Here is a 23,739-nt window from a genome sequence, read left to right as displayed (position 1 = left end):
TCTTGGGAATATACCCAAGAGATGCCCTATCATATGACAAGAGCATTTGTTCAACTGTGTTCATAGCAGTATTATTTGTAATAGCCAGAACCTGGAAACAACCTAGATGCCCTTCACTGGCCTCATCTTTATAGCTTAGCCTTAAACCCAAGCAGCCCGGCAACAGCCCCTTCTCCTTACTTCTTAATTACCGTGCTTCCTAGAAGTTGAGACTTGGGAGTGACTCAGTGGTGAATCATGTGCCTCTCTTGCACAAAGCTCTGGATTCCACACAACACTGCAGCGAAGAAAGGAGGGGGGAAGGGAGGAAAAGATGGAGGGAGGGAGAGAGAAGGGGAGGAAGAGAAGGAGGAGGGGAAATGAGTTAAGGACTTATTGCAGACATCTTCAAGTCGAAGACATGGGAGATATTTGAGGCAAGTTTGTAATGCCTTGTGTGTATGGCAGCCAGCCTACATTCACGTTATATGATTTTGTAACAGCCCCAAACACAGCTTAAACCTCACTCAGCACCTCCTAGTTCTGGAATCAGAGCTAGCATGCTATGACTTGGTTCTCAACTGGGGACTCACAAGGTTGCAGTGGAGTTGGGGGCCACTGAGTTCCTACCTGGGTGGATCCTCTTCCACACATCCCCTTTGCCATCAGAATTCACTTCATAGTAACGACAGGAGTTCTTGGTTGTTGATTGAGTGGGAACCACTCAGCTTCTCCAAATTGCTCTGGATTGGGGCCTTGAACCCCTGTCATCGTGATGGTGGAAACCATCCCTGGCACCAGCCCTCACACATGCACTTCCAATCTCTCTGACTCTGGAGAAGTTTCTTCTTAAGAGTTCCATGACTGGAACTAGATAAGATCTCACTAGATAAGACCCTGGCCTTAAGTTCAGCGGATGAGCGGAGATCAGCACATACACACAGCTCAACTCCCCTCTGTAACTGAGAACAGCCTGGAGTGATACTTGGGCAGAGGTCAGCTTACAGTGCTACCTAACACATCTTCCATGTACATGGGAACAAGATAATACATACTCTTGGATGCATGGACCACAGAGATGAAGAAGAGTGGTAGAGACAGTCACCAAGAATCAGGTCCTGATGAAAAAGAATCTCCCACCTTCTTCAGGAAGGGCTGTTTCCATATCTAAAGATAGGGAAGGAGACCTTCATCTCCTGCGGGTGGGAAGGAAGACCCTGCCTCCTCAGTCTCCTGAACACTAGAAGGAAGGTACCATGGAGCCTCTTCCTCCAGTTGTACGACCTAGGGCAGGGTCAGAGTCAGATTGGTCTCCACCTTTGTTGCTGTTGGAGGGAGATTAAGCTGGGTGGAAACTCTTGAAGAAGAAATGGGAAGAGCAGAGCAGATGCTGTATTCTGTAATGACCCGGAGAGATCTCGGATAGTGATTCACCAGTGGTGGGAACCTGGCAAAGTTGGTGGGAACTTCAGCTTTTTACAATGCATTTAAAGAAACAAACTTTATTACCTGAACTTTGTGTCATACATAATCTGTTCTCCGACAATCACTTTGCAAAGCTATCTGAAGGAACATGATTTTATAACCGTGTGAGAACTGGAGATGTGTCTGAATTATCACTTCTTCCAAAATAGTCTTCTAAAGCTTTGCAATGAAGTCTATTGAGTCATAGAGCAAGCACTCACTTCTTTTCTTCTATAGATAGCTCGGGAAAGCGGGACGAATTGCATGTGAAAGCTTCCTGTTCCTTCAACAGATATTGGAACTGTATTGGGTTATAGAGGATGATGACGGAATCTAAAATCCCTCAGTGGCTTCGTAATTTGGTGTAGTAACGAAGTGAGGCTGAGATGGTAGGAGGGCCTGACCAGAATACGAGTTTCCAAGAAATTAGAAAAGAGCACGGAGGCGCCCGGCAGGCCGGCTTCAGGAGGAGGAGAAGCCCCTCAGAGGGGTACACATCTGAGCTCGGCACCCTGATTTATCTAGACCCTGCTCCCTTTCCATAAAGGTTCTATGGTGCTCATCACTTCAATCGCATGACACCCTTGCCTGCCTTGGGACCCGTGCTTCTCCAGGCTGCGTTCTCTGTCTAAAGCAGATGCTCACAGACTAGTCGCCCTTTTAGACTATGCCCCAACCTTCGGCTCGGCCTTTGTTTCATTGGCAGCTGCTGGGATAAAATACCTTGACAAAGCAGCTTACAGAAGGAAGGGTTTATTCTTGTCCCCAGCCACAAACTACAGTACCGCAGTGCAGAGAACCCATGGTAGCAGGTGACTGAGACACCTGGTTGTATTGCATCCGTTGTCAAGAAGCAGAGAGCAAGGAATGCACGCTGCCACTTTCTCTTTCTCCATCTTACACTGTCCAGGGTGCCCTTGACTAGGTAATGATGCCACACTCTGTGGCCGGGTCTTAGCTATATCAATTCGCTCAGTTAAGAAAGTTCTTCACTTGAATGACTACAGGCCAACCCAATCTAAACAATCTCCCATTGAGGTGCCCTTCTAAGGTGACTCCAAATTATATCGAGTTGGCAAAAGACACTAACCTGTCGTCTGTAACATAACCCATTAGACGAGCCTTTCATTGGCAAGTTTTCCTTCACTGTTCCAGACTCTGTCACCCAACAAGTTAGTGGATTGAAAACTACACTATTTGCCAAGTGGTGGTGGTGCACACCTGTATTCTCAGCACATGGGAGGCAGAGATAGGCAGATCTCTGTGAGTTCAAAGTCAACCTGGTCTACAAGAGCTAGTTCCAGGACAGGTAGGGCTGTTACACAGAGAAACCCTGTCTTGAAAAATCAAAAAGAGAAAGAAAAGAAAGGAAGGAAGGAAGGAAGGAAGGAAGGAAGGAAGGAAGGAAGGAAGGAAAAAGAAAATACGTTATTTAATTATTTAATGGTTAGCCCTGCCTGAACCAGTCATGCTCATTCCACACATGAGGGGCTGGAGGCTTCAAGAAGTGAGGATAGCTACTCAGGTTCACACAGCTAGAAAGGATGAAGCTGGGATTTGAACCTAGTTGTTATGATCCAACACTCCAGACTTTTGACTACTGTGTTTGACTTTCTACCTATCACCAAACTGCCAGTGTTCACAAAAAGAAAAAAGAAAGAAAAGAAATGAAATGAAATTGTGAGCAAAGGAATAAAAATAAGCTTATGGGAGTTGGAGAAACGACTCAGCCATTAAAAGAACTTGTTGCTCTTACAGAGGGCCTGAGTCCAGTTCCTACCATCCACACTGTGCAACTTACCCACTTGAAACTCCAGCTCCCAGGGATCCAATTCCCTCTTCTGGCCTCCTCAGTCACCTGCATGCATAGAGCAAAAAACAGATGCACATCTATGAAATATCACTTTTATTTTGTAAATTGTTTTTATTAAACTTTATATTTTTCTCTGCTCCCCTTTCTTCCTCTCTCCCCCCCATCTACCCTCTCCCATGGTCCCCATGCTCCCAATTTACTCAGGAGATCTTGTCTTTTTCTACTTCCCATTTAGATTAGATCCATGTATGTCTCTCTTAGGGTCCTCTTTGTCATCTAGGTTCTCTGGGATTGTGAATTGTAAGCTGGTTTTTCTTTGTTTTATGTCTAAAAGCCACTTATGAGTGAGTACAAATGATATTTATCTTTCTGGGTCTGGGCTACCTCACTCAATATGATGTTTTCTAGCTCCATCCATTTGACGCAAATTTCAAGATGTCATTTGTGGGTGTGGGTGTGTGTAGTACTCAATTGTGTAAATGTACCACGTTTACGTTATCCATACTTCAGCCAAGGGGCATTTAGGTTGTTTCGAGGTTCTAGCTATAACAAATAATGCTGCTATGAACATAGTTGAACACATGTCCTTGTGGTAAGATTGAGCATCCTTTGGATACATACCCAAAAGTGGTATTGCTGGGTCTTGAGGTAGGTTGTTTCCTAATTTTCTGAGGAATTGCCATGCTGAAATCCAAAGCGGCTGTACCAGTTTGTACTCTCACCAGCAATGCAGAAGTGTTCCCTTTACCCAACATCCTCTCCAGCATAAGTTGTCATCAGTGTTTTTGATGTTGGCCATTCTTACAGGTGTAAGATGGAATCTCAGAGTTGTTTTGATTTGCATTTCTCTGATGGCTAAGAATGTTGAGCATTTCCTTAAGTGTCTTTCAGCCATTTTAGATTTCTCTGCTGAGAGTTCTCTGTTTATGTCTGTACCCCATTTTTTATTGGACTATTTGTTCTTTTGATGACCAATTTCTTGAGTTCTCTGTATATTTTGGAGATCAGACCTCTGTCTGATGTGGGGTTAGTGAAGATCTTTTCCCATTCTGTAGGCTGCTGTTTAGTCTTATTGACTGTGTCCTTTGCTTTACAGAAGCTTCTCAGTTTCGGGAGGTCCCATTTATTGTTTCTCTCAGGGTCTCTGTTGCTGGGGTTATATTTAGGAAGTGGTCTCTTGTGCCAATGTGTTTAAGTGTACTTCCCACTTTCTCTTCTATCAGGTTCAGTGTGGTTGGCTTTATGTTGGGGTCTTTGATCCATTTGGACTTGAGTTTTATGCATGGCGATAGATATGAAACTATTTTTATTCTTCTACATGTTGATATGCAGTTATGCCAGCACCATTTGTTGAATATGTTTTCTTTTTTCCAATTTATATTTTTTGCTTCTTTGTCAAAAATCAGGTGTTTATAGATGTGTGGAATGATTTTCGGGTCTTCTATTGGTTTCATTGATCCTCCTGTCTGTTCCTTTTCCAATACCAGGCTGTTTTCAGTACTGTAGCTCTGTAGTAAAGTTTGAAGTCAGGGATTGTGATGTCTCCAGAAGCTCTTTTCTTGTACAAGATTGTTTTGGCTAGCCTGAGTTTTTTGCTTTTCCTCATAAAGTTGAGTACCATTCTTTCGAGGTCTGTGAAGAATTTTGTTGGGATTTTGAGTGGCATTGCATTGAATCTGTAGATTGCTTTTGGTAAGATTGCCATTTTTACTATGTTAATGCTACCTACCCAAGAACATAGAAGATCTTTCCATTTTCTGGTGTCTTCCTCAATTTCTTTCTTCAAAGATTTAAAGTTCTTGTCATACAGGTCTTTCTTTCTGTTCAGTTATAGTTACTTCAAGATATTTTATGTTATTTGTGTCTGTTTGTGAAGGGTGATGCTTCTCTGATTTCTTTCTCAGCCCATTTATCATCTGTGTAGAGGAAGGCTACTGATTTTTCGAGTTAATCTTGTATCCTGCCACATTACTGAGTGTTTATGAGTTGTAGAATTTTTTGAGGTCAAGAAAAATCAATCATTTTTAAATGATGCTTCTTACCCAGGCACACGTATGAAACACCTAGCCTTGGTGTATATATTCAGAGAGCCCCCTGACTTAGGTTGTTACTTTACTTTTGTTTTTTAAAGAGACGGATAACACTGTGTTGCCCAGGTTAGATTGCAAAGATTATCCATGGGCTTGGTTCCACTTCTGAACATCATGGGAGTTATGGCCTGTTCTGTTTCCTGCCTGAGCCAGCTTCACCCCTCCCTCCTTAGGCAACCTGGTGGTCTCTACCTTCTAGGAGGCCACAGTATTGGTGTCAAGCTCAGTGCAGACACAAATCAGCACCGCACACTATAGCCTAGAGCTTGTGAACTTGTGTCTCGGTCTTCTAAACAGATGAGACGACAGGCATTCACTACAGATCCTTGGAAAGTAAGTTTTTCAAATGAGACCATACAATACTATACTCTTTTTTATAATCAGCTTTGTATTCTGTACAAAGAATATAGGAGAGATCCCAGCAAAAAGCTGGAGAGTTCAAGGCTAGTCTGGTCTACAAAGTGACTAGGAGGCCAGCCTGGGCTACCTGAGAGCCTGTCTCAAAAAAAGACAAAAATTAATCAACAAATGACTTGCACAGTTTATTCAACATCCTTTGTTAAATTTGTTTCCATGCCCTCTTTCATGTAAGGTACGAGCAAAGACACCACTTTTAGGTGTCTATTTGGGCCGGAGTACCCTGACTTGTGCCTACAGCTCATCCTTCCAGCCCCTTTAGGGGATCCCAGTACGGCCCCCATTCCATCGGCAGTTAAACCAAGCTTCAGAGATGTGAGGTGGCCTGCCCATAATTTCCCACAGGGCAGGACAGCGGGTGGTCCACAGAGCTTCCAAACTCCCACTTAACTATCTCAGACAGGCTAAGTGTCCCTTTGAAGACATGATTAGGTTTCTGGAGAGCTAAGAAAGGAAGACTGGCCCTGCTCAGGGAGACTGTTCTACCGCTCAGCAGGGGAGAAGTGAGCTGGAGGGGCTGAGCGTGCAGGGAACAGGCGGTGGTAAACTGGTACCTGACAAATGGGATGTTTTCAATCTATTGTTTTAAGTGAAATAGCTACTGCTTGTATGTGGTCTGGGCTGAAGATAACCACACGTTAATTAAAGCAGAAGCGTGCCTTGTTCATTTACCTCCTGTTTGTTCGTTATTCTTAAACAGCATGCTGTATTTAAATACATCCCCAACCCTAAAGACTTCCAGTGCCGGATATTTGGATCATAGATGAGAAACAGGCTCACACCTGGCCTGCTGAGAGAGGGTCCGAGGCCCTCAGAGCCCACCTGGACTCTGACCACCAGCGGATGGATGGACCAGCGGTAGCGGGAGCTTGGGGTGGACCATTCTATATGCAAAGAAAACCATATGCTTTGTTATTATGGGCTGTCCAGCAGCAGCTATAAAAGATATCCTCTATGTATGTAAAGCCAAAATTATGCATGGAAGAAGTCTCATTTTAACCGCAGTGTGATGCCAAACACTCCCTTCTAGGAACTGCGGGGTGATGGATAGTCAGGGCCTGCAGTCAGCCCTGAGAGTATGGGGGGTGGCTTTCAGCAGAATCCAACTTCTATGCAGGTGAAGTCACACCCCTGAAGTCAGATCCTGGGTTCCCGTGAAAGTTCTATGGCTGTCTTTGTAATCTAAAGTATTTCATCTTTCTCAACCTCGGTTTCCCGGTGGAGCCAATGCCCTATTCCTACTGCCCCACCACGATGAAGGATGAAGATTGGAGAGATGGGAACTAATGTCCTATGCAGCTCAGGTGGGGCCTGCATAGACGGTGGTGCTGGGGGAGCTTCCTGTGTTGTGTGGAAACTGGAATGACCACTGTTCACATTCCCTTCCTGCCTTTGCTGGTTGTTCCCACTCCAGGAAATGCTGCTCTGTGGCAGGCTGTTCACAGCCAGTGTGCTGGCTAGTTTTAAATGTCAACTCAATACAAGCTAGAGTCATTTTGGAAGAGGGAACCTCAATTGAGAAAACACCAGACTGGCCTGTGGGCAAGCCTGTGGTGCATCTTCTTGATTGATGATTGATGTGGGAGGGCCCAGCTCACTGTGGGCGGGGCCACTCAGAGCCTGTCTGGTTTATTTACCAAAGCAGGTGAAGCAAGCCCTGAGGAGCAAGCCAGTAAGCAGCACTCCTCCTTCACAGCGTTGGCATCAGCTCCTGCCCTGGGTTCCTGCCCTGACTTTCCTGGGTGCTGGACTATGATCAGGAAGTGCAAAGCAAAATAAACCATTTCCTCTCTACACTGCTTTTGCTCATGTTATTTTATCACAGCAATAGAACCTAAGACAGACAGCCTGCCTCCCTGGCCCAGTCAAGTGACACCTCGTCCCTGATGCCTTGCCAGATGTTTCCTAGAAGGACATGATCTTCCCTACCCCAAGTTTCTTAGCACTTAATGAGTGACACCTGTACCCTTCAGCCTAACACATTCCAAGGGGGTTTCTGTGTGTGTGTGTGTGTGTGTGTGTGTGTGTGTGTGTGTGTGTGTATCTGTGTCTGCCTCTGTGCGTATATGAGTGTGTCTGTCTGTGTATGTATGTATGAGTATGTGTGTGTGTATGAGTGTGTGTGTGTGTGTCTGCCTCTTCTATTAAATCAGTTCTCTTCTCTGTAGAGGAAACCTCTTTGATATTTCCCATCATGCTGCACCGTGTTGTCGCTGCTGAGAAGATATGTTATCATTCACCTACCCATTACAGGCTCTCGGCCAGGCATTAAGTTGCATGCTGGGGACAGAGCTAGAAGTGATACTGATAAGACCTGTAGACACAACTATGGAGACAGAGAGTCGGCCAGCCTGTCTGTGTGACTCTAGACACGTCTCTTCAGCTTTAAGAAGCACTGCACCAAAAGAGCAATGCCAAAGAAGGGGGAGGCTGAAACAGTATGACATCACAGGGCTGTGGAAAGCAGGAGGTGTGAGAACAGAGGCCTCAAGGGAAGGGTCTACAGAGGCAGGTTTGGGGTGATTTTGAGGAGGTAAGTCCCTGGTAGAAGGGCACCTGCAAATGTCCTCAAGGTGTGTGTGTTGGGGGGGGGGTCTTAATTACCATTCCATGGTTGTGATTAGACACCATGTGCAAGACAGCTTATAAAGAAAACATTTAATTTGGGGGTTAGGGCTCCAGATGGTAAGAGTTCACGGCCATTACAGCAGGGAATACAGCAGCACTGGAGCAGTAGCTGAGAGCCTACACCTTCTTGATCCACAAGCATGAAACTGAGAGAGTCAGAGAGAAGAAGAGAGTTGGGGGATGGGAGCACTAAGTGGGAATGGTGGGGGCTTTGGAAACCTCGACGCTCACTCCAAGTGAGACACCTACTCCATCAAGGCCAGACCTCCTCATCCTTCCCAAACTCTTATACTAACTTGGAATGAAGCATTAAAATAAGTGAGCCTGTGGGGTCCAATCTCACACAAACCACACCATGGTGGGAAAGACTGGTCTCAAAACTACAAAGGCCAGGGAGACTGGGCCACAGCATGGTGGAGGAAGGTGCCCACTGGAAGCTATGAGAGCTGGGTTAATCAGGAGGGGTCTCTCGAGCCTCGGTAAAATGTTTAGATTTTTCTTTCTAACCACAACTGGTCTTAAATCGGGGTGGCAAGTATTATGAACCTGTTTACATCTTTAAAAGGTCTGCGTGGGGCTGGGCTCTATCTGAAGCTTGAGAGGAAGCTCAGTTGGTAAAGTGCTCGCCACACAAGCATTCCTGCCTCACCTTGACCTCCAGGCTTCATAGAGGAAGCCGAGTGTGGTGGCCTGCACTTCCTCCCCGGGTTGCTCTGAGTCATGGTGTTTATTACAGCAGAAAGGCAAGCTAATACAACTAACAAACTACCGGATAGATGAATGAATGAGTGGATCTATTAATATTCATCCATTACTTTGCAAACTGAGGCTATGAACACTTGCGTGATCTACCCAAAGGGAAGACACATTGTTCTGTGAGTCAGAGCTCTGAGGTAATAGACCCTTGCAGTGGAGTGGCTGTCCTTGGAGCCATTATCCCACCCCCAGCCCTTAGCCCTGGGCCACTCAGCTAGAGAGCTACAGCAGTGGCCAGCAGCTGGGAAGGTTAAAATTAGTCACCCCAGTTCTGCCAAAGGAGTGGCTGGTAGCTAATGATGTGCTGTGACTGGCTTATCTCGGATGCAGCTGCTTCATCAGTGAAACTGTTGAGTTTGGCCAGAGCCCATCACCTCATTCTGGGCATCTCTTTGTAGACAGAGCTCAGATTAGAAATGAGGCAAAGTGGACATTGTTTCCCTCTTGCAATCCAAAGCCAGAATCTCAGAGCTCTCATTCCCAGACCTTTGCAAAAATAGCTGCTTGAAATCAAAGAGCGGAGGAAATAGGTCACACCCCATGACCTTTTAAGTGTGGCTGAATGAAGGGCCCCAGAAAGTGTTCTTTCTGTCCCCTTCCTCACAGGGATGATAGGACATGCTTTTAAAGAAAGGAGGTGGTCTAGATCCATCTCCTTCTCACAGATGATGGTTAGCGAAACTGCTGGCTCAAAAGCCGATGGCTGCTGGTAACTTCCAGTCCCTACTCAGTCTCAGAATAGGCTTTCTGACATAGGCTCCACCCCCGACACCTCTACCCTGGGTAGGGCTCTACCCCGAAGTGTTTGTACCTCCATCCAGGAAGTGCTCACTGTGAGCCAGGCACTAGACTACCTGCCATGCTTCTGCTTGCCTTTTCCCTTCTGGGGAATGTCCTGCAGATAAGCCACATCCTCACAGCGTGGTCTGAAGATGCAGACAAAGAGACCTACGGGCTTGTCCAATGTTGTACACACAGTGAGAGAAAGCAGGGCTCCGTGTGCTTTGCCTGGAATCCACTCTCCTGACAGGGGTCTTCTATGCCATCCCTTCGTTATTTACATTATTTGCTCTTCTTATTGTGGCCACGGCAGTTTAAGGAAGGCTTGGTTGGGCTCGCACAGCAATTTATCCGGGAAGGAAAGGCACAGGGGCAAGAATGTGAGGCAGCTGCTCGTGTCTCATTCACAGTCAGGAAAGAGATGAAAGCTGTACTCAGTTTGCTTTTTCCAATTCCTTACATCTAGGACCCCAGCCCATGGAACGGTGTCACCCACATTCAGGATGGGTCTTCCCACTTTAACTCACCCAGTCTAGAAACTTCCTCAGTCTAGAAACGTCTGTCTGCCTGAATCCTGCCAAGCTGACCATCAATATTAACCATCACACTCCCTAAGAATCACACAAAGTGGGTGGAGTCAGAATCCGGACTCTAGTAGTCCCATGGAGCCAGGCTCTGCCTCCCAACCTCAATATGCTAATGAACAAGTAAAAGTGAAAAACAGAGAGAGGAGATGCCTTCAGTGTGGTTACATTGTGAGTAGGGACGAGAAGGCATGGTGATTCCCTGAAAGTCCTTTCTTAGAATCTCAATGTGGTATTTAGGTTTAAACAGAGGCTTGGAGGTCCGCTAGCCAAGCAGCGGACATGGCTCCATTCATCATAGTGCCAGCTCCAATCTCTCTCACTTGTCAGATCTGTGGAAAATCTTTCCCTGGAAGACAAGTTTCTCCTCCTCTCACTGGCCCTAGGGGTCCCAGACTTTGCCTTCCCCCGTATGAGATTCCTGGAATGGCCTGTTAGGGGACAAGCATCTACTTGACAGTGTCTTCGTTCCTCCTGGGAGAGTTCCAAAGTCACCCCGAGGAGCATCCACACCACACTGTGGGGTCATTGGGAAGCCCTGGACTGGGAGGTCCCAAAGGTCCCTGTGGCTTTGGGGGCATAAGAAAGGGACTGTGGGAACATCAAATGAAGCTTCATCTCCTACATGCCTCTGTACACTATCACCCAAAGGACAGAAAGCTCAAGAAGTTTTAGCGTATGACAAGGAAGGAGGCACGGCATTACTCTAACATTTGAATTCTCTCTTCTCCCTTACAGAGCAGAGAGTGCAATCTGGTTTGACAGCTCTGCTGGCAGACCTCTGCTGGCTCCCTGCTCCTCTCCAGAGCCTTCTGTAACTGATGTCCACGCCTCTGACCCCTGTCCCCTTTGGCCTGCAGGTCCCTGTCTGGACGCATCGTCGGCGGTGTCTGGTGGTTCTTCACTTTGATCATCATCTCTTCCTACACAGCCAACCTGGCCGCCTTCCTGACTGTGGAAAGGATGGTGTCTCCCATCGAGAGTGCAGAGGACCTGGCAAAGCAGACAGAAATTGCTTATGGGACATTGGAAGCAGGCTCCACTAAGGAGTTCTTCAGGGTGAGGGCATTCCCTGATCCCGAGGAGCCTTCTCTGGAGGGACTCACTCCATTCCGCTTCCCTTCTCAGTAAAGAGGGTAGGGGCTAGGGGCATGCAACTCTGTAGCAGAAGGGCATGGGAGGATCTGTGTTGTTTCCCAATCAAGACAAAATAAATAGAGGATGGATAGATGATAGAGAGATAGATAGATAGATAGATAGATAGATAGATAGATAGATAGATAGATAGATAGGTGGATGGAGAGAGAGATAGTAGTGGATGGGTAGATGGATGGATGGATGAGAGATAGATGATAGATAGATAGATAGATAGATAGATAGATAGATAGATAGATAGATAGATAGATAATAGATAGATAGATAGATAGATAGATAGATAGATAGATAGATAGATAATAGATAGATAGATAGATAGATAGATAGATAGATAGATAGATAGATGATATAGAGTAGACAGACAGACAATTACCAGCAGCAAAGTAATTGCCTACCTTCATACAAATCCCAGAAACTCATGAAAATTCTTGGGTTTGGGGCTCAAGAGGACCACTGAGGTGGTCTGCCTTTTTGGGTGGGAGATTCATTCGAAGAATTGTTATTGCCATGGATAGACAGCATGGTAGGGGATCTGAGGAGAGTTCGTGTCTCTGAGGCAGAATTTTGGTCTCTTCTTATAGGTCTCAGAAATGGAGGTCTTATGCCAGATGGGCAATGAATAGTCCACACTCCTTGTAGTCAGGGTACCTCCAATTCCCAGGTGGCAAGGGAGGGGGTCTTGAGTTTCAAGGAAAAGGAGGAAGAAGTCTTGTTAGTATATATGACTTAGAGGAGGTGGGACATTGGGGAGGAAATGGGGAGGTGGGGAGGAGCTAAGGAGAAGCTGGGGAGGAGCTAAAGAGAATCTGGGAGGAAGTGGAGAGGGGTCCATTAGGATAAGGTGTACCTGTCTTACAGGTAAGGAATGTGCCGACTGCACATTCCTGGTGTCTTAAAATCTGGTAGCCTGAGCCTATAAGCTCTTTTGGAGAAGTAAGAATTAGGGTGCCTGGTATTCTCCTAGAACCAGACACCAGGCAGGTTCTGGGGGTGCTTGCCTTTTTCCTTACAATAGCTGTAAGGAAAACACCACAGTTGGTAGCCATGGCCTGATCAACCCCTAGACAAAACCTAATTCTTGGAACCTTCCTTGGCTGTCTTAAGACCCCTGAGAAGTAGAATTCTGTATCTATAGAAATTTCAAAGCTCCAGGGTTGATTTAGACCCCCCATCAAAGCACAGGAAACACTATCCCATCCCTGTTCTCCCGGGTCTGTAGTTTAGTGAGGAATGACTTGGGAAATATGTGGATAAGACTTGCACCCGAGACTTGTAGCTTTCCTTCCTGCTGTGGGTTTTCTGATATCAAAGGAGCCTTAATGGACTTCATGCATGAAGACTGGGGTCGGAAACTTGAAGGCGTCAACACAAAAACACGTCTCTTACGTCAAAGGGAATAAGAGATAGTTTATTCTGGAACCAAATATGAGTCGCCATGGGCTGGAAACCCAGACTTAGGTCACTTCAAATCCCATGCTCCAATGTGGAAGTTTTTGTAGTAACAGAACATAAAATTCTTTAGTCTAGGCACGTTTCAAATACATTAGTAGAAACGCTAAGTAGGCAGTGAGAGCAAAGCAGAGAAGCCTCAACTGTAGGCCTCGCATGTTATGTAAGGACACTCTTAGTCCTACGGTTTATGGAAAACTGGGGTTTTGTTAATACATTCCAAAGAGAATGCATCTGTTAGAAGGCCAGTCCAGCTTTGTTCCTTAGTGATGGGATGCTGGGTCTGACACAAATGGGGGACAAAGAATGGCTAAAGCTAGACCAAGATAAACTGTACTTAGGCTCCAGACCTGCAGCATGTCAACGCCTCCCATTGCCCAAGTTCTAGTCCGTCTCCCAGCATTGCAGACACTGCTTCTTGCCAGGACTTCTCTTTCGCAATGGCTTCCAGAGTCATCCCTAGCCAATGACTTCTGAGCTCGTGGTCCATGATTGCAAAGAATGACAGACAAAAGGGTATGAGAAGAGAAAGGGTTATTGGGAGGTAGAGAACCAGTTCCCTATGTGAGCTGCTAAGCAATGCTCCCAGGTTGGAAGCTTTCCTACCCTGGGAAGAAGGCTGCATGTATTAATCATCCAACTGGGACGAATCTGGTCCATTAATTTGAATGGGGAATTCTGATCTGTTGGTGGATCCAGTTCCCATGCTCGGGGTTCCAGAAAGTCTTCCAAGTTTGGAGGAGGAAGAATGTGGAAGGGAAAAGAACAAGGACTGATTGGCGGGCTAAGGAGTCAGCGTTTTCGTATTTAAGGGCCCGCATTCACTCATGAGGTAAAGTGGCCCGTGCTCTCTGAGATGACTGCCAGTTCATGCAGACAACTTGATTTCCTTGAGCCCAGAACCCTCGGTGCTTACAAAAGGGATTGCTTTGTCCCTGGATCCTCCTCTAACTATCTCACAGCAAAAGCTGTTTCCTCCATAAACAAGATGATCCACTGGGGGAAAGTAGCACCGTGAGAATAGAGCTGTTGGATAGTACCAGAGCCGTGAGAATATGTGAAGACCGGGGGATGTGAAGAGACCTTTGTGTCGAGGCTAGATAGACCAGGTGGGGAAGCAGGGGTCTCCAAGGGAAGAGCACTTTGTCAAAGTGTTCCCTGACTGTTGTCAAGAAGGTGCCAAGCAAGCCGTGCACTGAGCATCCCAACACTAAGGTAACCCGGGGAGGGGGGGGACACAAATACTCCTAGTAGTCTCACCACTTAAGCACTTTCTTCATGCCAGGCGCTGGGCTAGCATGTCTCCATGGCAACACTGTCCATGGGAACTGCTATCACCACTGTTCAAAGAGAAACAGTGAGTCTCAGAGAGGTGATGGTACTTGCCTAAGCGTCTGTGGCTGGCAAGGTAAATGAGAGAGGAAGCTGGCTGAAACAGAGAAAAGGCACATCTGTGCCACCAGAAGTTCTCTCTGTGCCTGACACCACGACAGAGTTCTCATTGCTACATCTCTGGTCCTAGTTTCTACACCTGCAAAAGAGCACTGCTCAGAGATGTCCTATGAGCCCTGGCACGTCTGGGACTGACCAAGACTTTGGTGGATAGGGAGACATCAGCTTCCACTCCCACTACCCAGAAAGAGGGGAAAGGAAAGCATGGAATTCCTCACCCCCATCTCAAAAGAACCTGGCTTCCAGTCCCCATGGCAACCCATCCAGAGTCTCTGAATTCTCTATGGATGGTTTAATTAAGATGTGCGAAAGGCGATGGGAGCTACGCAGGACACATTCAAGAACAGATAGCCTGGCACGTTCCCAAGCGTCTCTGCCATTCGTACCCCATTGGAGTTCTTGGAGATTAGATTGTCCTGGTGGTCTCTGAGCACCTGTGAGCACAACCTGGGTTTCGGGGGTGTGGCTGAGCGAATGTGGTGTTTTTCCGCATATCACTGCCTCAGGGTTTCTCAGTTCTGCCTGTCCACAGCTTGTTCCCTGCTGTGCCCATCCTGTCAGGTCAAATTGCATCTTACAATTGCCCCGCTGTGTGTGCTGTTGATCTTGTGTCTGGAAGATCACCCGGCCCTGATTGAATATATGCAGTTCACTGTCTCCTGTAAGAGAGCATGGAGCCTCCTGGACAGGCCAGGATTGGGTGTGGGTGCTGCCCCTTCCTTTGCTCTCCTCTCTCACACATTGCCACGGTGGTTTTCAGGTCAGAGTCAGACATTTCAAGCCAGCAAGATGTTTGAAAAATATCATGAACTAAAAGGAGGAAATAGCGGCCCAAAGAAGAGTGTTCCAGAGAACAAACCAAGTCTTAGAAATAAAACAGAGAGCTGAACCCAGGCTCCTCTCACCCAGTCCAGTGTTTTCTCCAAATCACTCTATGGAACAAATGAAATAGTTTGTCTAATGAAGGACCATCGCAAAGTAAATCCATGTTAAGTGGCTCCTTGAAATTCTAAGTAACTATTTCCCAACATTTTAAACTAAAAACTTAGAATTTTTCTGGGTCCTAAATATCTTATAGATCAGTCACCCAAAGTGACAGTTGTGTGTTGAAATGCCATTCACATCTGATGTTCTTGACACCAAGAAAATAAACCTAATACTTTGTACAGACAAAAACAATTTTGCATGTATAATAATGATCCTGTATTAATTAAATGTGATCTATTTAGTAACTGATATACAGGCTATATAACTTTTTCAGTAACTGCCCTTTCTTTTTTTTAAGCCCTTTGTAGGCAGCTAGCATTTGTCTGTTTCCAAAGTCTTGGGACCGGAGACAGAGATCAGTGAGCTAGGTGCTCACTGCACAAGCTTGGAGATCTGAGATCAGATCCCAAGAACTGGGGAAAAACCTGTGGCAACACAGATTTGTAACCCCAGTGCCTGGGAGATCAAGACGGAACAATCCTGGCGCCTTCTAGGCAGCCAGTCTAACCAACTGGTGAGCTCCAGGTTTACTGAGAGACTATCTCAGAAGGTAAGATGGAGAGCAATAGAGAAAGGCACAGATGTTGACCTTTGGGCTCTACAAGACAGGGACAGATAAATACAAACACATACACAAAGGGAAAAGAAAACTCAAAAGCCATATTCCAACAACCCCAAAAATATCCTTGGGGAAAGCCTCCTCCCAAAAAAATATAAATAAAAGCTTGAGGGATTGAGAGGTTGTGAGGTGAGAGGCTGCTTTGCAGCGCTAAGTCATGAGTCCTGACAAGAGCCTCAGACGGTGAGGAGGACACAGAGAGGGTGCCTGCCTGCCTCAGTAGCTTCTACAGACTGGAGTCCAGTTCCCAAAAACTGGTGACTAGCAATCTCCACAGAGTACCCAATCCATACTCTGAGTGACCGTGAAACTGGTGACCTCCAGGGAAACCAGGCCTCACTGACAAATGCTAAGCCTCGTGGATCGGGGCCCTGCTAGGTGTCTGCATTTTTACAGTGTTGGTTCAGGATGCAAGGGTCTCCTAGAGATTAAGGGCTGCTGTCCTGGGGCTGAGGGTCTCCGCGGACAGAGGATTGACCCCACTCTCTGGAAAGAGAAGGATACAAGTGTTCTGCATTAGGAGGATTAAACAATCTGACCAAAACTCCCAAGAAAAAAAGGTCAGAACTGGTTTCAGAGATGAAGAAGCAGTTTAAATTTGGAGTCTGTGTGTGTGTGCGCGCGCGCATGTGGACGCGTGTGCATACACACGTAGGTACATGAAGACATATGTGCACAAGCTCACAGAGGCCAAAACTCAACATCCATTGTCTTCCTCAATCATTTTCCATCTTTATTTTTGAGATAGGGTCTCTCAGCAAACCTGCAGCACCTTGATTTAACCTAGTAAGACTGACCAGCTGGCCAGCGAGCCCAGGAAACCTCCTGCCTTTGCCTTCCCACTACTAGGATTCCAGGCATGCCCTGCCACACAAGGCGGTTCTTCCTTAACGTGGATATGAGGGATCTAAAGTCAGACTCATGCTTTCAAAGCAAGCACTTCACCAGCTGAGCTCGTGCCCAGTCCCAGGCTGGAGGCTTTTCAGATGTAAGGAGATGAGCGTACTGGGTCTCCGGCATCATTGGTTATGTTTCTGTCACTGTGCTGAAATGCCATGACCAGTGCAACTTAAGGAAGGAAGAGTTTCTCCGGGCTTACAGTTCTAGAGGGATAAGAGTCCATCAAGGTGTGGAGGCACAGTAGCAAGCTCACGTAGTGGCCAGAAGCAGAAAGCTGAGAGTTCCCATCCTCAACCCCACACACAAGGCAGAGAAAGTGAAGTGGGAGTTATCGCAAGGCTTTAAGCTCTCAAAGCCCATTCCCAGTGACATACTTCCTCCAGCAAGACCACACCTCCTATACCTTCCCAAACAGCACCCCCAACTGTGACCTTGTACTCAAATATCAGAGTCTTGGAGGGGCAATTCTCATTCCAACCATCACCCATGTTGTGTGCTTTATCAGACAATTGATGTCTAGACAGCAGGTCATATAGGAAATTACTAGACCTTGGCATGGGCAAGAAAGGATTTTGTTGTTGTTGCTACTGTTTGTTTATTATTATTGTTGCTGTTGTTGTTGCTGCTGCTGTATTCAGTGAAGTCAAATCCTGAATTCAGCCCTTTGCTTTGGAGCAGTATACATGCTCCCCTTTTTGAACTATAGACAGGTTCCACAATGTCTTTCAAAGCTAGACAGGGACCTGGTTGCTTATCTTTCCCCTATTTGGAAGGAATATAATTGCTCAGAGGTAATTAAATGATTCTGAGATACTCTGTTCATTCTATATTTACAAGATATTTGTACCTTGGAACCTACTGGTACTAATTAGAGGCTCTTATTTTGCAATCACTCATAATTTGTTTCTTCCTAAGCTGATCTGGCTCATGAATGTGTGATCAAACTCCACTCAGCTCCTCACTGATGTGCGCGCCGACCCCAAATCAAGCACCACCATTGCTTAACCCTGGCTTTGTTCCTATCCCCTGCCAGAGGTCTAAAATCGCTGTGTTTGAGAAGATGTGGACATACATGAAGTCAGCAGAGCCGTCTGTGTTTGTTCGGACCACAGAGGAGGGCATGATCAGAGTGAGAAAATCCAAAGGCAAATATGCCTACCTCCTGGAGTCCACCATGAATGAGTACATTGAGCAGCGCAAGCCCTGTGACACCATGAAAGTAGGAGGTAACTTGGATTCCAAGGGCTACGGCATTGCAACACCCAAGGGGTCCGCCCTGAGGTAAGTACCCAGATCTGCTTCCTTCGTGCTCCCTCTGCCCTCCCCACCTCAGGAACGGGAGCCGCTGCATTACCACAGGCCCCCACGCATAATAGAAACCTCCAAGAAGAGATCTTCTGAAATGCCTGTGGGCCTGGAAGATTTGAGCCATCTGTGACCATCAGCCCTGAGGTTGGAAAGTGACCTGGAGGGGGGGGGTGCCTCAGCTTGCGCTGATGTTGCTGCCTGTGTGTCCTTCCCCATGCCTCGCTTTTCACCCCACTCCCTAAGTGTGCTTCCATCCTGCCATCTGTGACACTCTGTCCCTTACTAGACACCCTGCATCCAGCTCAGCCATGAGCAGGGTTCTCCAGTCATTCGGACTCTGACGGGAAATGGTTTGTAATGTGTCTCACAAAAGAAGTTGAAACACACTGTCCAAATGAAAAGTCCAGCCAGCTGAGCCTTGACAAACGTTCCGATCAAAGTGCCTCCTGATGAACAGGTCCCAGTTAACACAGCCCGGGTGTCTGTCTTGATATAGGAGTCTTGATACAAGAGTAAGTTGATCAAAAGGGGCAAAGCTGAGATTATGTTCACATACAGAACTTTTGCTATCTGTTTTCGATAGCTAGGGGCAAATCCTGCATACCTGCGATCAAATGGGCTAAAGCAGAGTTAATTCTAGAATTTGCTACTATCCTGCAGAAGGGAAGGCATTTTATTACCCAACCCCTAGGTTTCCTAACCTGCGCACTGCAGCCCTTCTGAGGTCAAGAAGGTTGAGGGTCAAAATGGAATAAACGGAAGTCAGGCATAGTGGTGCATGCTTTTAATCCCAGCATTCAAGAGACAGAGACAGGAGAATATCTCTAAGCTGAAGGCCAATCTGTTTGACATATCAAGTTCCAGATCAGCCAGAGCTACACAGACAATCCAAATCTTAAAAAACAAAAAATCAGGGATTGGAAAAACTACATAAAGTGTTATCTCAGAAAGATAGCCTTAAGTCACCAGTGAGAAATTATTAACTACAGAGGGGGTAAACATGTATGGAGAAAGGATACCCTCTTAAGAAGACAAGATGGGCTAATAAGGGCTGTAAAGGGACGGAGAGGGACCTGCTTGACATGTCAGCCGCGGCCACTCTGCCTTGCCCTCTTCATTCATGGAAATGACATTGAGTTTCGTCATTATCCCGGGCACTGGCACGGCAGCTGGCACCAGTGTTCTGAACAAGGCACCCTTCCCATGTAACTACATGATTGCGAGCAGAAGCAGGCGTTCAACAGCTTATAATTGCTTAATGCTTTACTAATAATCATGAAAGGTACTGGGACGGCCTACAAAAGGGGCCCTTGAGGACATCTATTTCCAGTAACAAGGAAGAACAAAGCTGTCACTGTAAGATGTGTGGGTATGCTGGATAGGATGTAACAACCAGCCTTTTAAATGCAAGTTAGAAACTCTCTAGGGCCAAAATGAAAAAAAAAAAAAGAAATCAAAACCAAAGTGAAAAAGCAGAGGCTAATGATTCTGAGACTACCCTAAGCAGGATGGAGTTGCAAATTGCACACCATTCCACATACTCCAGAGTCGGCAATACAAGCAAGACATCAATCAGAGACATTCTGAGAGAGACAGAGAGAGAGAGAGAGAGAGAGAGAGAGAGAGAGAGAGAGAGACTCATTAAAGATCGGGCACACTTGATAAAGTTCAAATTACAGCTTACAGAAATGACATATCTTTCTGTGTAAAATCTGAGAGTGTGGTAAATAGCAGGCAGGTAAAATCGAAGAGAATTGGTATGCTTGTACGGGGAGGGGCAATCAGGGAAAATTCTTCAGGATGGTACAGAAAAGTGGGAACCAGAGCAAAGAGGAAACATCAGAGAAAGAAGAACTGATCTGTGATAATTTCCAAGTATAGATGTTAAGTATAGGCTACAGCTTGAAAGATTTTTTTTCTAGAATTTATGGTAAACATCAACACAGATTCAAACATCAAATCTCTGTGAAGACAGATTTTTAAAAAAAATCAACAGCTGAATCCATCAAAACAACAGGAGGCAGAGGGCAAGTAGAGGACCTTCAACACAGCTAGGTAGAAAGGCCCAGCCAGGTCCTGGGGATGGGTAGAGCCTGGGTGGGGGGAAGGCCTCCAAGGTTGCTTTCTTCAAAATAAGGTTTTACATTCAGAGGAACCAACGAGGCAAAGCAAGAAGATGGGGAGATGGCTCAGCAGTTGAGAGCACTTGCTGCTCTTACAGAGGATAAGAGTTCAGTTGCTAGCACCAATACTAGGTAGTAGGCAGCTCACAACCTGTAACTCCAGCTCCAAAGGATCTGATGGGATCAGTGGGTATCTGTATTCACTTATTCACATGAATGCACACACACATACACACACACACACACACACACACACACACACCACAGAGAGAGAGAGAGAGAGAGAGAGAGAGAGAGAGAGAGAGAGAGAGAGAGAGAATGGGTGTTAAAATCTTAATGAGCAGGTACAGGTGAAGAACAGCCTGCTCAAAACACTGAAGCAAGAAATCATGACACAGGATAAACCAAGGGGAAGACAATGAAAAGAAGACAGGGCTGAGCTTGAAACATGAGCCTGGAGAAGGTTTCATGAAAGACTTGTTCAAATATTAGTGAAAATGCTTTAAATAATTTTAAGTAATTCTCCAGGAGTTGAAACAATGAAAATGTCATCATGGATTTAAACACCACTGACTACAACCTTAGTGGAGAGAAATGTCATAGCCTGGTATTCATCAAACAGGCACCCGCATCCTGAGGAACTCACAAGACTCTTGGTATAAGTTTAGGCAGATTTAAAACAAGATCCAGATAGTAGTGTTTGTTGGGGAAATGACTTTTATTCAAGGAACGTACAGACAATCAGCCTAGAAAGATGCAGCGTACAGAATCAGATGTCACAGGTTCAGGGAAAGTTAGTGGTTGTCTGAAGGCTTTGGGGTCAAGGCCACCAGCTGACAACAGGGCCCAGAGAGAAGCTGTGGTCTCTCCATCAACAGAATCCTGAGACCTCTCCTCCCCTGACAAAGTCACTTGAATAACAAGACAACCAGAAATGTACCGCAAGTTTCAGTGACAGGGACCCAAAATTTGAGTATTCTGCATGGCAAAGCCTCCCTACTCTAATAACAGCCACTGACTGTGGTATGAGCACTATCTCGTCTCATCCCTATGGGCTGTCATTAGCCCCATGTTCCAGAGGTGCAGGTTCAAGAAAAGAGACAGCAGGTGGGCATGAGGACAGGCCATCTGATTCAGTGTCCAGGGCTGTGACTTATTCAAAAGCAGCTCCAGGGTGGATGACTGACAGTTCTGTCAAAGGCAGCAGCTAGAATGAAGCCTGTGTGTGTGTGTGTGTGTGTGTGTGTGTGTGTGTGTGTGTGTGTGTGTGTGTTCATGGGCAAACTGATAACCATCAACTCAGGAGAAAAAATAAAGAATTTAGAGGCCAGAGCAACCACTGGGCAGTCTGATGGCAGAAGATGATTAACAGGTCCTGGTTTAACAATATCAGGTCCCTTTGCTTTGAAAAGTCTTGGTGTATTTTCCATACTCAGAGACTCTTCCTGGGGTCAACACCAGGAGCCTGAGTCTGCAGTGAAGAAAAGCCTACCTTTTTGGTTTATATTTCTGTAAAAAAGACAAGACAATTAGGACTTGCGAATGAGAACGGGAGAAAGGGAACGAGAAACCCAGATGCTCTGGTTGCGGGATTCCCAGAGGCCAGAAGGTGTCAGATCACCACACAGCATAAATTCACATGGGCACACATTCATCCACGTAAACAAGAATAGAAAATCATAAATTCCTCCATCTTCAGTTACAGAACCCCAGGGCCCACTTCACACCAGGCATTCCAGCTTCAGGGTTGCATCTCCCCAGCTCTCTCTTCATCCTCCTTTTTTTGGAGTACTTCATAGTAACCACGGATCATGTGACCTCTGAGCAACCAACACATGGATAAAGCTGCCAGAAGAGGGCCCAGCTTTCTGCCTGGGAAATCCCCATGCTGTCTATGGGATTCTGTTTCTCATCTGTATTGAGATCGATGTTGGGCGCTGGCTCACCAAATTAAGTGCTTGAGTGTAAGCCCGAGGAATGGAGCTCAGATCCCATAAACCCACATAAAAGCCAAGCCAGTGTAGCAGCCACCTATAATCCCAACACTCAGGCAGTGGGGTGGGGGGGGGGTCCTGGACAAACTGACTACTTAGACCAGCTAAGATTAACTAGGCTCAAGTTCATCCGGAGACCTTGCCCCAGTAAATAAACCGGGAGCTATTGAGAAGGACTCCTGACATCTACTTCAGACCTATGCATACACATGCACACACACTTGCATATGTTTCTGTCCCCCTACCAAACTCCCATACACACAAGCACACATACCACACACACACAGGCCAAAAAGGAAAGGATCACTTTTTTAGCAGCTAAGACTATACACATACACACTCCAGCCAATTTCCCCTAGATCTCTGCCTCACACACCAAAGATGGGAGGAGTTGCTTCACCAAGATGGTTTAAATATAAATGAGTCACTGTAAAAACAAACCCTAGAGATGCATGTGCCAGCTCCAGCTACTTTACATCCAATGACTGGATCCCAAAAGCCATTCTGTAGGATATGTGAAAACCAGGGAGCGTGGTGGAGCCGCTCTTGTCCTCTGAACCATCGCGCTTTTGCAGAAACTGTAAGTCACTCGCAAGACTGGAAAGTGACAAAAGCTTATGCTCTTGACATGTGATGCTGTGTGCTCAGGACATGGCTACAAGATTCTCGCCATCCCACCAAAGGCAGAGCAGTAACAGCCCCTCCAGGCAGGTGCTCGCAGGCCCAGGGCCACCTTCCTGGCAATCTTCCAATTGTTCTGCATCACACCATACCCCCACACAATAGTGAACATTCCTTCCAGTCTGCCCTCCGTTGCTCCCAGATGGATTCTGAACCTCTGCCTCCTAAGCTCAGAAAACTGGTGTCTAGAAGATATGAGTATAGCTCGTCAGTAGAGAGTAGAGGACCCAAGTTCAGTTCTCAGAACCCATGTAATCACTACACAGACTGGGCCTATAATCCCAAGGCAGAGAAGCAGAGGCAGGAGGATCCTTGGAACTCACTGCCAGCCAGTCTGTCTAGCCAAGTCAGCAAGTTCCAGGTTCAGTGAGAGACACTGCCTCAAGAACCAAGGTAGTGAGCAATACGGGAAGGCACCCAAAGTTGACCTCTGCATTCCATATGTGTATGCTCACGTGAAAACACCCACCCAGGCATGTACATAAAACAGAGAGAGGACGGGGGAGAAAGAGAAGAAGGGAGGGAGGGAGAGAGGGAGGGAGGGAGGGAGGGGGAGAGAG

General features: G+C 46.3%; 1 protein-coding gene across 2 annotated transcripts in view; it reads left to right on the top strand.

Annotated features, from left to right (window-relative positions):
- The window catches only part of Gria1 (glutamate ionotropic receptor AMPA type subunit 1), a 326,032-nt gene that overhangs the window by 272,641 nt on the left and 29,652 nt on the right, over positions 1-23,739 (top strand). For both annotated transcript variants that reach the window (XM_005350036.3, XM_005350035.2), the window contains exons 12-13: positions 11,372-11,570; positions 18,107-18,354. In XM_005350036.3, coding sequence (XP_005350093.1) covers positions 11,372-11,570; positions 18,107-18,354 — 447 coding nt within the window. The remainder of the gene's footprint in view (positions 1-11,371; positions 11,571-18,106; positions 18,355-23,739) is intronic.

This window comes from Microtus ochrogaster, chromosome 7 (assembly GCF_000317375.1).
Source record: "Microtus ochrogaster isolate Prairie Vole_2 chromosome 7, MicOch1.0, whole genome shotgun sequence".
Taxonomy (NCBI): domain Eukaryota; kingdom Metazoa; phylum Chordata; class Mammalia; order Rodentia; family Cricetidae; genus Microtus; species Microtus ochrogaster.
This window is presented reverse-complemented; position numbering and strand designations above follow the sequence as displayed.